This window comes from Mchenga conophoros, linkage group LG7 (assembly GCF_057382185.1).
Source record: "Mchenga conophoros isolate Kocher_MC1m ecotype Shallow Benthic linkage group LG7, M_conophoros_male_GT1.1, whole genome shotgun sequence".
NCBI classification, from domain to species: domain Eukaryota; kingdom Metazoa; phylum Chordata; class Actinopteri; order Cichliformes; family Cichlidae; genus Mchenga; species Mchenga conophoros.
In genome coordinates this window covers 42,493,467-42,505,809 of record NC_140532.1, presented here as the reverse complement: position 1 = coordinate 42,505,809, position 12,343 = coordinate 42,493,467, and the positions used below count along the sequence as shown (strand labels likewise).

Sequence of the window (12,343 nt, the reverse complement as noted above, 5' to 3'; positions counted from 1 at the left end):
CTTGAGTGGTACTACATTAAAAACAGGCATAATTCTGTTATGGAAATCACTGCATGAACACAGCTCACCGTGACATTCACAAATGCAGGTGAAAGATTTATCGTGAACAGAAGCCACAGATAAACATGAACCAAAAACGCCACTCTGGGCTAAAGCTCATGTAAAATGGACTGAGGCAAAGTGGAAAACTGTTGGTCAAATTAATTTAAATGTGAAATGTCTTTTTGGAAAACATGAATGCTCCGTCCTCCAGACTAAAGAGGAGAGGGAGGATGTGGCTTTTTCCAAAGCAAAGTTCAAAAGCCTGCATCTCTGATGGTAGCTTGCATATCTGGAAAGGTGCCATGAAAGCTCAAAGGTATATACAGGTTTTAGAGCAACATATGCTCCAATTCAGACAACAACTTTTTCAGGGAAGGTGTTGCATATTTCATATCATTCCATATTTACATCTAGATGAGGCCTTTCACAGCAAGACATTGCTCAACCGCATAGTGCATCTATTCCAACAGCATGGCTGCCTGCAGTCCACACCTTGGACCAGCTGACAGCATTCGTTGTATCACTAAATTTACAATCCCAGAAGTCCCACAATTGTTGAGCAGTTGGCTACTATCAGACAACAATGAGACAATAGGCCTCTCTCAAAGGGGGGGGGGGGTTGCTACACAGTGGCCTTGTCCCACGTTTTTTGACACATGTAGCTGCCATCAATTTTAATATGCCCTTTTAAAAAACAAGAAAAAGAAAAAGGACATATACTCCTAGAAATATTTGATATATTCTCTGTTTTATATTGTAAGTAATGATTGTATTTTGTTTTTATCCACATTTACACAGTCACACAAACGTTTTGGAGGTGTGGTTGCATTACACTATATTATGCTATAGATAGCGGAGCTACCACGGGAAATATAAGGGTAAAATATGCCTAGTCTGTATTCACGTATGGTGGTTAAAAATGCTTTAGATAAATTTGATTAATTGTTTTCTTAATTTTCTAACTTGACTTATTTTCTGCTCTAAGGCCTACAGCTGCACAGTGTCTAAAATCACAAAAGGTGAAGAAGAAAAATGTACTTGAGGGGTTTTTTTTCTCTCTTTAGAGACGGTACTATAAATAGTCATATGCACACTGAAAGGGACAAGGGATTGTAACAAGGCTGGCTCAGGAAAAGTGAAAGTTTCTTACTGTCCTGGGAAATTATTGCTCATATTCTCTCCTTTAAAACAGAAGGAAAACTGTGGTTACACAACACAGTGCAGCCCTCTGGCTACACACTGAGTTACAACTGTCAGCTGCAAAGTGCCTCTAATTACCCCAGTGTGAGTCAGTCTGTTCATTTTAGATTGGTCAGCTGCTGGATTCACACTGAAAAACTGGCTTCAGTCCATCAGCGGATTAAATATAGCAATAGATTTTCCAAGGACAGACTTTATCTAACAGGGTTAGGTCTTAGATTGCTCCTGAGACGGCCAATTTTAAATTTGTGTATATTCCTGGTACTAAAGGGGCATCTGGATGAAAAAGAACATCAAACGGCATCCTTTATGTGGTGAGATAAAAAAAAGATTATGAGCTCTGCAATAAAGCAATCCAAATAAATTTTTCCAACTTCAGCTTAGTATCAACAGAGCTGTCTCATGGATCTAATTCCCCTCACCCATCTGCTAAAATTTGTAAGAAAACAGAGAGAAAGGGACAAAGAGAAATATGGGGTGAGAGATGATGATGATGAAACAACATGAGAGAAGAAGCCAAAAAAATAGAAAGAAAATGTGCTCATGACAGAAGAAAAGAAGTGTCTTAAAACAGACAGAAGCAGAGAAATGGAGGATATTTATTACACTGCAGTTTTTACACCCAATCTGGTGTCTAGCTTGAGGGAAAGATAATGAAATGATAGGAAGAAACGATGGTTTCAAATTGGGATTGGCATATGGGAGGCTTATCCCAACACCAGGCACACAAAACGTCTGCCCTCTCACACCTGTTCTAGCAAGATATAGAAGTTCAGACAGTAAGAGGCGCGGGAAAGAAAAGTACTGTCCTGGGAGCATAAAGGAACAGAAGCAAAGGGAAACTACATTTTCCAAGTCTTCGAGATTTCTCGTATACTAAAAATGACCTCGTATATAATAATAAAGAAAGCATTTATCACCTAAACCATGTGACCAACAGAGAAGAGCTCTTACACAGAGAATGGTCGTATATTAAGCTGTCAGTTACTGAGCAATCATTATCTGCTACTGTTGGTAGCCAGTTAGGGGACCGAAAACAATATCACTGCTTCATTATTGCCCTCCATTTCACTCCTCTTACCAACAGAACCAAAAGGTGCCATCTTTAGCACTAACATGTTCGAATGAAGCTGTAAGAGCAGCTGAATTGAAATAAAATGGTAAATGGTCTGTATTTGTATAGCGCTTTACTTGGTCCTAAGTACTCCAAAGCGCTTTACACTATACACAATCATCCACCCATTCACACACTGGTGATAGCAAGCTACAGTGTACAGAATTAACACACCAAATCAGCTGAACAGATAAATGACACAAGCAAAGCCAGACTGAATCTGCACCAATCTCTGAGTATATCAATCTGCAGGAAACACAAAGCTACATATCCACCACCGTCACCATTTCAGCCAAAATGTAATAAGAAATGGCTAAAACGGCAGCAAATCACAACACTGAAAGTGTCACTTGGAAAAGGATAAATTGCCTGGGCCTGAAACGCTTAGCCAGCGGGATCTGTTTACTCATGTCAGTTTACACTATCCACTACACTGCTGCAGGATAATCAACATGATGGGTACTATGGGAAACATGGAGCGCTTACATCAACAGTTCCAAGTCAGCTCATTTTGCATCGCATCAGCAATCACATCTGTCCTCAAAGCTACTAAGAGTTCCACCAAATTGTACTAGTGGATGATCCTTCTTTGTGACCCTCCAAATTACTGCCCCTAGGATATTCACAACAATTCGTGTTAATCACATTAATCCCTTTCGATTTCCATACACTTGCAACAAATTCAGGTAAAATTTGTTCTTCAAAGTGACTCTCCAAATTAATAAATTGGTGAACATGTCTTACTTAAAGGGGGTTAATCTGCAAAAAGCTTTAATAGAAACTGAAAAACCTATTGACTCGAACAATTACACTGCACTACTGTCTGCCTTGAGGATGTGTGACTTTTTACAATGTCCTATTCAATGTGTACCTCATACCAGCATTACGTAGATTTTACTACTTTTTCCCACCACTGAAACAAAATACTTTGAAGACTGAATACACACAAAATTCAACCTTTTTTTTTCAAATATTTAACTAGTACACAGCTAATTTACAGTAGGCTATTGGCCTGACTCTTTCCTCAGGATATTTACGCTCTGATAGCCACTGCAGAAGACGGAGAACATCTGGTAAAGAAAGAAAGAGCTGGCACAGTAGTGACAGCAGGCTGTCCGTTGCCACCTGGTCTAACAGGCAATATTCCAGTTCACCACAAATCAGTTGGGCTAACATGAGGAGCTGACATGCAACATCCATCACACAGACAGGCAATCTACACATCAAATGACCACTATCAGAGACTTATTTACACTATAAAGTATTGCTGCCTTTTTGTGACAGACAAAAGGCTTTAAAAATTTGCATTATTGCAACACCTTCGTAGTACTTCACAAAGGAGAATTTTAAAACAGAATCTCCGTACCCTACATGAGGTATGGAGATTTGAGAAATAGAACAAAGGAGTGAAGAAAAGAAGTTTTCTATAATTCAGTTTGTATCTTTAGAGTGACACTGGGATATGCCGATAGGCTCTGCTCCTCTCCATTGGAGTCTATAAACATTTTAGGGAATCAACAATTTAGGTAACTACAGCTGCATTAAGAAATTTACATACATTCATCACAGGCATGTATGTCAGCCTAATTTTGGGCTTTTAATTCTTTTTTAACAGTTTTCCCCCCGGCTGGAATGAGTGTACAGCAGACAGCTTTAATGACTAGGAAAAAAAAAACTGGGTGCATTTTGTACTGTATTGTGTATTTTGGATTTTTAAATTATTTGTCTTGACATAAATAATAATAATAATAATGGATTGCATTTATATAGCGCTTTTCGGGACCCCTCAAAGCACTTTACATGCTAGAGTTTATCGAAATGTGTTGGTTTTTCAGCACGGACCCAGCTTTTAAGATCAATCCACATATTTTCAACAGGGTTGAGGTTGTGGATTTGGGAAGGACATCCCAATAGCTTAATGAAGGCCTGCTTTATACAGTCCAAAATCAGTTTTGATGTATATTTGGGATCATTGTTATGGTGGAACACCTGATACTGGTGTTTCTACCATTTATCGGTGAAGTTGACGAATTTGGAGGTAGTCGTCTCTCTTCACTACTCCATCCACTTTGTGCAATGTATCAATACCACTGGCAGCAAAACAACCCCAGAGAATGATGCTACCACCACCACGCCTAAGAGTGTTCTTGGGTTTGAAAGGCTCACTGAGGAGAAATTCAATTTCACCACAGTCATTTATAAAGTTATACCAAGGACTCTAGAACAAAATGCAAAGAAAGTAGCATTTCCCACACTTTGAGTAAGAATAACAAAGCTTAGTTTAGGACTCGTGGCTGTGTAAATATGCATGCAAAATGTGGTGACTACATATGGTGGGTATGTGCCCCACTATATTTATGCCATTTTAGTTTTTGAGTTAATGTAGACATGTGTAACATGAATAATGATTCATATTACACTTACTATCATTTGTTAAAAATAGAAACACACAGTGACGAACACTATGCAACCGTTGCAACCATGTACCTACCTCGAGTTGAGCACATGCATCTAGCTCAGCTCTCTTTGCCTCAGGTTCTCCAGCGAATGGGCTGCGGAGAGTCTGTAGGAAGAGTGCTGCCTTCCTCTTCCTCTCTGCCTGTAGCTGTTTCTCCTTAGACTCCTTAGATGCCTGGGCCAGCTTCTCCCTGGCTGCCGCCGCTAGACGATCCTCCAGTTTCTGCTTAGCTAAGTGACGAGAGATGAGAGGGTAAACACAGGAGACATGGTTGGATTGCAGGCATTGTCCCTTTTTTGTTTTTCTCACTGCCAGATATGCAGCTACTAAATGGCGGGAACAAAGGATTGACTTGCTCTGAGAGAAAAGTGAGAGAAAAGGAAAGCTTGTTCTGGTCACAAGTAAATTCCCTGTGGAAATAAAAGAATTAAAAAGAAGAGAGAGCAGAGAGACACGGAATGAAACATGAACAGACAAACAGTGCGGGGAAAAATTCACATTTGTGAAGCGAAAAACAAGCAAAGACTTTAAGAGTACATTTCTGCCCTAACTAAGGTAATGTCTGGCATTTTTCTGACTTTCCAAGTGCTGAAGACTGACAAAGTTTCTACTCTAAAAGATAAGGCCCGACGAAATCCCCGATGATGCATAATTTCATGCACTTCAAGGTTTGTACAGAGTAGGAGGGAACGTGGGTGGAGAAGAGAAGACAGGCATCTAACTGACAATGGGAGTGGAACAAAATGCATGGTTTGAGAGATGAGGAAAGGAGATGAAGTGACACAGATGGGTAGGGGATACATAGGTAAGAAGAGCACAGCTAATGTAATGGGGCACAGGGAGCAACGGCATGAGCGAGCAAAAAAATAAATAAAAAATAGGGAAGACAAGACAGTATAAAAGCAACTGCTTGCGGAAAACAAGTTGTATAAGTTATGCAACCTCTGGGTCTACTGTTATCTCTTTGGGGTTAAAAATAGGCTAGCTGCTAAGGCAAATCATATTTGAGTACAATGAACAACAGTCAAGTGGAGCAGAATCGGTACCCTAGACACTGACATAGTCCTGCCTAGCCTCAATCTGACTCCTGTATTTATAGATACATTTGACTAATGTAATAGAACAATAAAACTAAACCAAACTCCTTACTTCCGTTTACTTCCACTTCATCATTTGGAGCTCTGTCAAGTCGTTGTTTCAGTCATGTATCAGGTAAACCGTCAAACATGATCTACCTTTAACTGTTTTTCTTGGTTTAACGCTTAAAATGTTGACATGAAGCCTTGTGACTGTTAAAATAAAAGTTTATTAAAGCCTTTCTTGACTTCTTGCAAAGAGCCAGAAGCCCAAAAAGTGAGGCAGCAGGCATTTCCTGAATTCTCCTAGCTGGAGGCTTCAGGTCGTCTTTTATTTCCTCCAACAAATTAAGAAATGTCTCGGCAATCGATATGTTCTGCCAAACACCTTCCTCGGGCATTTCAAATAAAGTACCTCAAGTGGAGAAAAATTCTCTTTCTTCTACCCCACACGCTCTTGTTCGTCACAGAGCCCGTTCTTAGCAGCAACTACTGCATTCATATCAAGCACAAAATGGGTTACGCTGCATTTTTGAGTGTTGGGGTGCACTCACCATCTTTAGTCAATACCAATTCCATGTGAATGAAATAAAATAATGAAATGAAAATTGTGTTTGTACAAAGACTAAAAACACACACATTTAGTCGAAAATGATGGCAGTCTGAACAATTTATGCAGCTCTCCCTAAAAACCGGACATGATGGCGCTGTTCCAGGCCATCAACACAGATTAGTGTTTTGCAGCCTGCCACCATTTCTCCTATCTGATCAAGTTAGGCCTGCTGACTGACAGCCACTTTGCCATACAGCAAAACCAATTCAGTCAGCTTTTTATTAGGGTCTTCTAGTCTTTCTCTTTTGTCTGTCAGCTCCAGGAGAGGCCATCACACTCAAAGAGTGTTCCACTGAACCTAAACGGCACCGGTCAACTATCTTGATGCTGAAAAGTGACACATTTGTCTTTGACTGTCTGTCCGTCTATCGTTTCAGGCTCCGTTCTGCAGCTAAGAGATTATTACTCTTGCTCTCTATCATCAGACATCAATGCGGCATTCTTACAGACGTAGATGTCTGTTGGGCATTAACTGGCAAAAGGCCGGCATGTCAATCACATCTCTCTGACAAGCACGGAGATAGACATTTAATAACACAGGTTTAAGTCATCAGGGAAGGTGTCCAGTTTTGCTGAAGCTAGGCACCGATTGCAGGTTTCTGAAGTTGGCAAATTATAACAAGATAAAAAAAAAAAACAAAAAAACAAAAGAACTTCAAGTACAATCTGTTTTCAGATTCCAATAAAATCAATTCATAAATACATAAATAAACGATACAGCTTTAAAATAGATAAAATAAATAATCGAGTGGATAAAAAGTTTTTGAATATGTGACTAACCCTGAAAACTTAATGGGCAAATTCTTTTCTTTTGATTTTTAAAATCTTTCAATCGTTTTTGAAGAACATTCTGTAAAAACTATCATCAAAGCCCTGATCGGACCACACAGTGTAAACTTCTTGGAGAACAAAGGGGGGATTTTCTGTGTATGCATTAGGATGCAGTATTTCTATATTTTAGGCAACATATTTTCTGTTGGAAGACTTTGCTGAGCCAGCATGATGACACTCTATATCTATAATTCCATTATGCCTTTGGGGGAGATGTATATCATGCACTTTACTATACTATATAGCTAGATTCTTACCTTAGGGTACACCCTGTTAAGGGAATTCATAATTTAGACTTTTGTGGATTTATGCATCTTCTCACTTCTTTTTTAAAATTTATTTTCTACCAACCCTCCCAAAAAGCCAGGTGTGAGAGAAATCACTTGGAAGCTGAGCTCATTTACAAAAACCTCACTTTTAGCAGGCCTGCATTAAATCGTCATCGAGCTGGGGAAATCATCCCGTTTTTCCAATATCCTATCAACTGTACAGGCAGTGGGGCAGTTTGAGAGCACGAGAATATTTTATGACTTGTCCAAAATTATTCTCCAAATATATTTTATACTGCTTTCTGTTGCAGACATGGCTAAAATTAGCATTTAAAGAGCTACAGAGCTTTCATACAGTCATTGCATTATCATTTTTTTTTAGACCTTTACCTTGCTTTGCTTCTAACTCCTCCAAACTGAGGGTGGGTTTCTTCTCTTCTGGTACGCTGACTGGAGGAGGCTCCTTATCAATCATCTCAGCTCCACCCATCACAGCTTCCAGCCCCTCCTCTTCCAACAACTTCAAGAAAACACATCAGAACTTATTCTTAAAAATGGTACTAAAACAAAAATGAGTTTTAAATGTGCAAAAACTACCCCAAGATCTAAAGTGAGTGCAATAAACAGACAAAGCTGAGCTAGACCTTGTCCTCATCCGAGTCATCGTCCAGTCGAACTCTGTTCTTCTCCAGTGGCAGCATGTCATTTTCCTTTGCCTTGATGGCAAAAGAGATGGGCGCAAAAGAGGCTGTAATGGCACAAAGACACGAGTTAAAATGATTTGAGAAAAGACCAAAAAGGATTCAGGTGAGTTGATATTGGAGAAAAAAAAAAAAAAAACATTGCACAACTGGATTTTTTTCTTGACAAATCCAAGTTAAAAAGAAAAGTGAAGCATGGAAAACATTCAGGAGAGAAAAGACTTTTGAAAAATAAGGGACAGACAATAAGAGCACAGAAAGACAGGTGAACATGAGAAAGACTGACATGCACAATGAAAGGTAGCATTTTATAATCAAATATCTGTGGTCTACTGGAGATGAAAGAGATCTATTGTTTCCCATTCCCCCACATAACCTTAATACAAGATCCTGATTCTTATTGTGGAGGGCTGGATAGTTTACTTGTGCAACTAATCCAACTAGTTATTAGTTTTGCCTTGCGTGCACCCTGATATACTGCGTCTGAGGAGTCTGTGAATGCGGGCCTTAATTTGAATATGCGTGCAGGCTCTTTCATCTTTGCATAGCCATTTCCGGCCTGATATTACCAAATGAAATTGCCCGCATAAATACCAACAGACTCACAGGCGGCAATGCAGAGACAACAGCATATGACACATACAAACATCCACATGCACACCAGAGCAAATATACTCATATTTCCCCAAAGGCTTTGCATCCCATTCACTGAAGTAATAAATTAAAAAAAAGGGAGAAAAAAAAAAAAACGCCCAAAACAAAACAAAAAACAAAAAGTGCAAGCAGCCCTGCAATCTGAGAATGAGTTTATTTTTGCATGAGTTTGTGTCCTACCTTTTGTCAACTTTGACTCCTTGGCTGCCTTGTCTGACTGAAGCGTAGAATCCTCTACCTCTTCGCTCTAGATGATGAAGCACGAGAGAATAAGGAGAGAAAATGAGAAAAGGATCATCCTGCTTTTCTTTAAAATGTTAAAAGCTAAGCCATTAACATTTTCCAGAGGCTTCACAAATTCTGTATGTCTAAACCTTGTTGCATTTTTCAGCAATGAGTCCACGTTATGGGTAAACCAGTAGAACACGAGACAGATGGTGTTGTAAATGGTATTTCTTGGGAACTTGCATGCCTTCATTTTTATAAAAGATACTGTAGATTTGATGTAAAACAGCACAATGCAAAAAAAAAAAAGTTAGTGCTGGGAAAGTTTTTAAAAGATATACCATCTATCCACTGTCGGTACAAGTAAACAATATTTAATTGGCTGGGTGGTTGAAAGAACCAACCTTTAGTGTTGGTGTATGTTATAGTCAAGGTATAAATTCAATGATGCATGGATCACTGAATGAGTCATTCCTGTGGTTTCCAATGAAACAATAACTCTTGTGTATAATTATTGTAATTATCCATCTGCAGGGACTTTCACAGTGCGCTAACTTTTTTTTTTTCAGGGTATTATAAAGTAAAACCAACTTGACAAGTCTGAAAGAGCACATTACGTTTTCTCCACATAATTTAAGTAGTTATTAGAAATAGTTCTCCAGGCTTCTTGCAGGACATTCAAAGCTCTTCTTTGGATGTTGGCTGTCTTTTGTTCTGTTCTCTGTTGAGGTCCAGGCTCTGGGGAGCCCGATCCATGACTGGCCTGTTTTTCTGTCCAGTGTTTGGGATCATTGTCAGTATTAAAAATAAAGCTGTTGTTGCCAGTTAGACACTCTCCAGATGGTATTGCACGGTGGATCAAAGTATGATGGTATTTTTCTGTGTTGATGATTCAGTTTTTGGCAAGATCCCCAACACCACTGGCTAAAATGCAGCTCCAAACCATGACAGAGCAGCTACCAGTTTATACACGGCTTTAGATACTCACTGCAGGACCTCTCATGACAATCATCTTGTTACTTTTATAATACTATTGAAACTTGGCTCTTTTTTGAAGTCGTCTATTATATGTAGACAGAAAACTCGTTAATCCTTTGAGTTAGGTGCCTTTTTTAATGCTTGAATGCTTCATAGGTCAGTGTTAAGTGGCTTAACAAACCAAAAACAACATTCCTTTGAAAATGGTCGGGTAGCCAGTGCATGAAGAAAAGCTTTCAAAGACAGCCTGCAGAACTATTGCTCAAGACCACATTAAACAATTATAAGAAAGTCTGATTTCGTGGAAGCAAAATATAAAAGAATGAGAGGTAGCTCAAGGATACCACTGACAATAGCTCGGGAATGTGATGAGATGTCAACTTTTATTTCCCACTGAGCAAGTGCATAAGAAGAAGGAAATCATTAACTTGTGTGCAGCAGTAGTCCCCTAAGATAAGTGAGAGTTTGTTCCTGCACTCATGTCAACATCAGCACCTCTTGTATCTAACTAGAGAACACAGCACTTACTGGAAAATCATTGGTCCTTGAATATGGTTTGAGGGGGAAAGACACTGTTGACTCATATCCTTCAAATACTTTTATTAGGAAAAAAATTATAGTAAGAAATTAGATAAATTAGAAGACAAAGCCTGTGATTTAACAAAGAATTCACTTTTAACTATTTTTAGTTTATTTCATTAGATAAATAGTAATTTAATTTCCTCAATTTTTCTATCAACTTCCGAAGCTGTATTCATCACAGCATAACCTTCTGCACTGCAAACTGTAACGAACATTTTCTTTTTGTTTTATAGCAGGAAAAAATTAAAAACTGATTTTTGAATATTAACTGATACACCTTAAGTAGTTAGGCATTTCATTGAGCACTCATTTCTCTGAATGATAACTTTTTATAACTCAAGATCAATTAATATCATTTTTACAAGTTTAATTTCACTTCTCGTTCTCCGTTTTCACTCCCATGTACTTAATTAGAATCGAAGTTACACCCTTACGTTGCCTTCTAAAATTCCTCTGTTTGGTCTGTTACTCAAATCAACAGAGTATCTTCACAAAGCCTTTTTAACAGGCTTGTGTGCACAGACCAGATCAACAGAAACCCTCTGTAGTAATACCTGTGGACCAAGTGCTCTTAGCTGCCATCCCAAATTTAAACTACTGATGGGATGAGATGGAAAATTGATGATGAAGCCAATGCCACAGGAGGGAAAACCCTCAGGAGAAACATTTTATCATGTTTGAAGAATGCTTCAAAGGCAACTATCTACTATTCAGCTGTAATTGAACAGTGCTTTCAACAGTCAAAGCACTGTGAAACGCCCAGAGAATAAATCTTAGGGGAAAAAAAACAACTTTCAAGTCAAAGCTTACAGAAGAAGCACACTAAAACATTCTGGAATAACCTCAATTGTAAAATGCAGGAATTTGATTGCTCTCACAATTACACCTTTAACTTAGCTTTTACGTCCTTAAGTAAACGTATCTGCAGGTAACTCTTGAACACAGAACAGTTAAAAGGGTAATAATCCTTCCTTTTCTGGTGTAGCGCTCCAAACTTGGGCTACTCAAGGAAATTGGTTGGATTTCATAGAGCTTTATAGCAACACATTTTCATACTTTCCCACAGCCTACAATTGACCCTTTGCCAAACGAAATAGATTGAGGTCCCTGCTTTCATTCATTTCTCTGACTTGTTCCAAAAAACACTTTAGCCCCTATTGAGATTAAACTGTCAACTCAATATAAAAGTAAATTGGAAAATAGGCACAGCTATTGTGACATTTTGTTTTTGAAAATTAAATGAATTTAATCTCACATTATAGTTTTCTAGCAAATACAGAACATTGTACTTGAGGCGCAAAATTGATTAAATCATGGTTAATATAAATCAGAGGGAATGAAAACAGCTGTGCTGTAGACCTTACATGTGTATGTGTCAAGTGCTATGCGTAAATTCAACCTGTCAGCTTGTAACCCTGATATAATATCCTTACAAATCTGACTTCAGTTTTGTTTTATTTCAAAAAAAATAAATAATCTGTTCATGGTGCAAATTCTAATCCCAGTTAGACCGTCACTGAGATACTCCAATGTTTTATTATGTATTTATTTTTTAAAATTATAAGATGCTTCTATAACTGATGCAAAAATGAAAGCATCC

At 38.5% G+C, this 12,343-nt stretch overlaps 1 protein-coding gene across 3 annotated transcripts in view; it reads right to left on the bottom strand.

Moving 5' to 3' along the window:
* The window catches only part of sfswap (splicing factor SWAP), a 54,538-nt gene that overhangs the window by 18,535 nt on the left and 23,660 nt on the right, over positions 1 to 12,343 (bottom strand). For all 3 annotated transcript variants that reach the window (XM_085279355.1, XM_085279357.1, XM_085279358.1), the window contains exons 11-14: positions 9,139 to 9,205; positions 8,248 to 8,351; positions 7,994 to 8,123; positions 4,848 to 5,044 (exon numbers count right to left, since the gene is read on the bottom strand). In XM_085279355.1, coding sequence (XP_085135481.1) covers positions 4,848 to 5,044; positions 7,994 to 8,123; positions 8,248 to 8,351; positions 9,139 to 9,205 — 498 coding nt within the window. The remainder of the gene's footprint in view (positions 1 to 4,847; positions 5,045 to 7,993; positions 8,124 to 8,247; positions 8,352 to 9,138; positions 9,206 to 12,343) is intronic.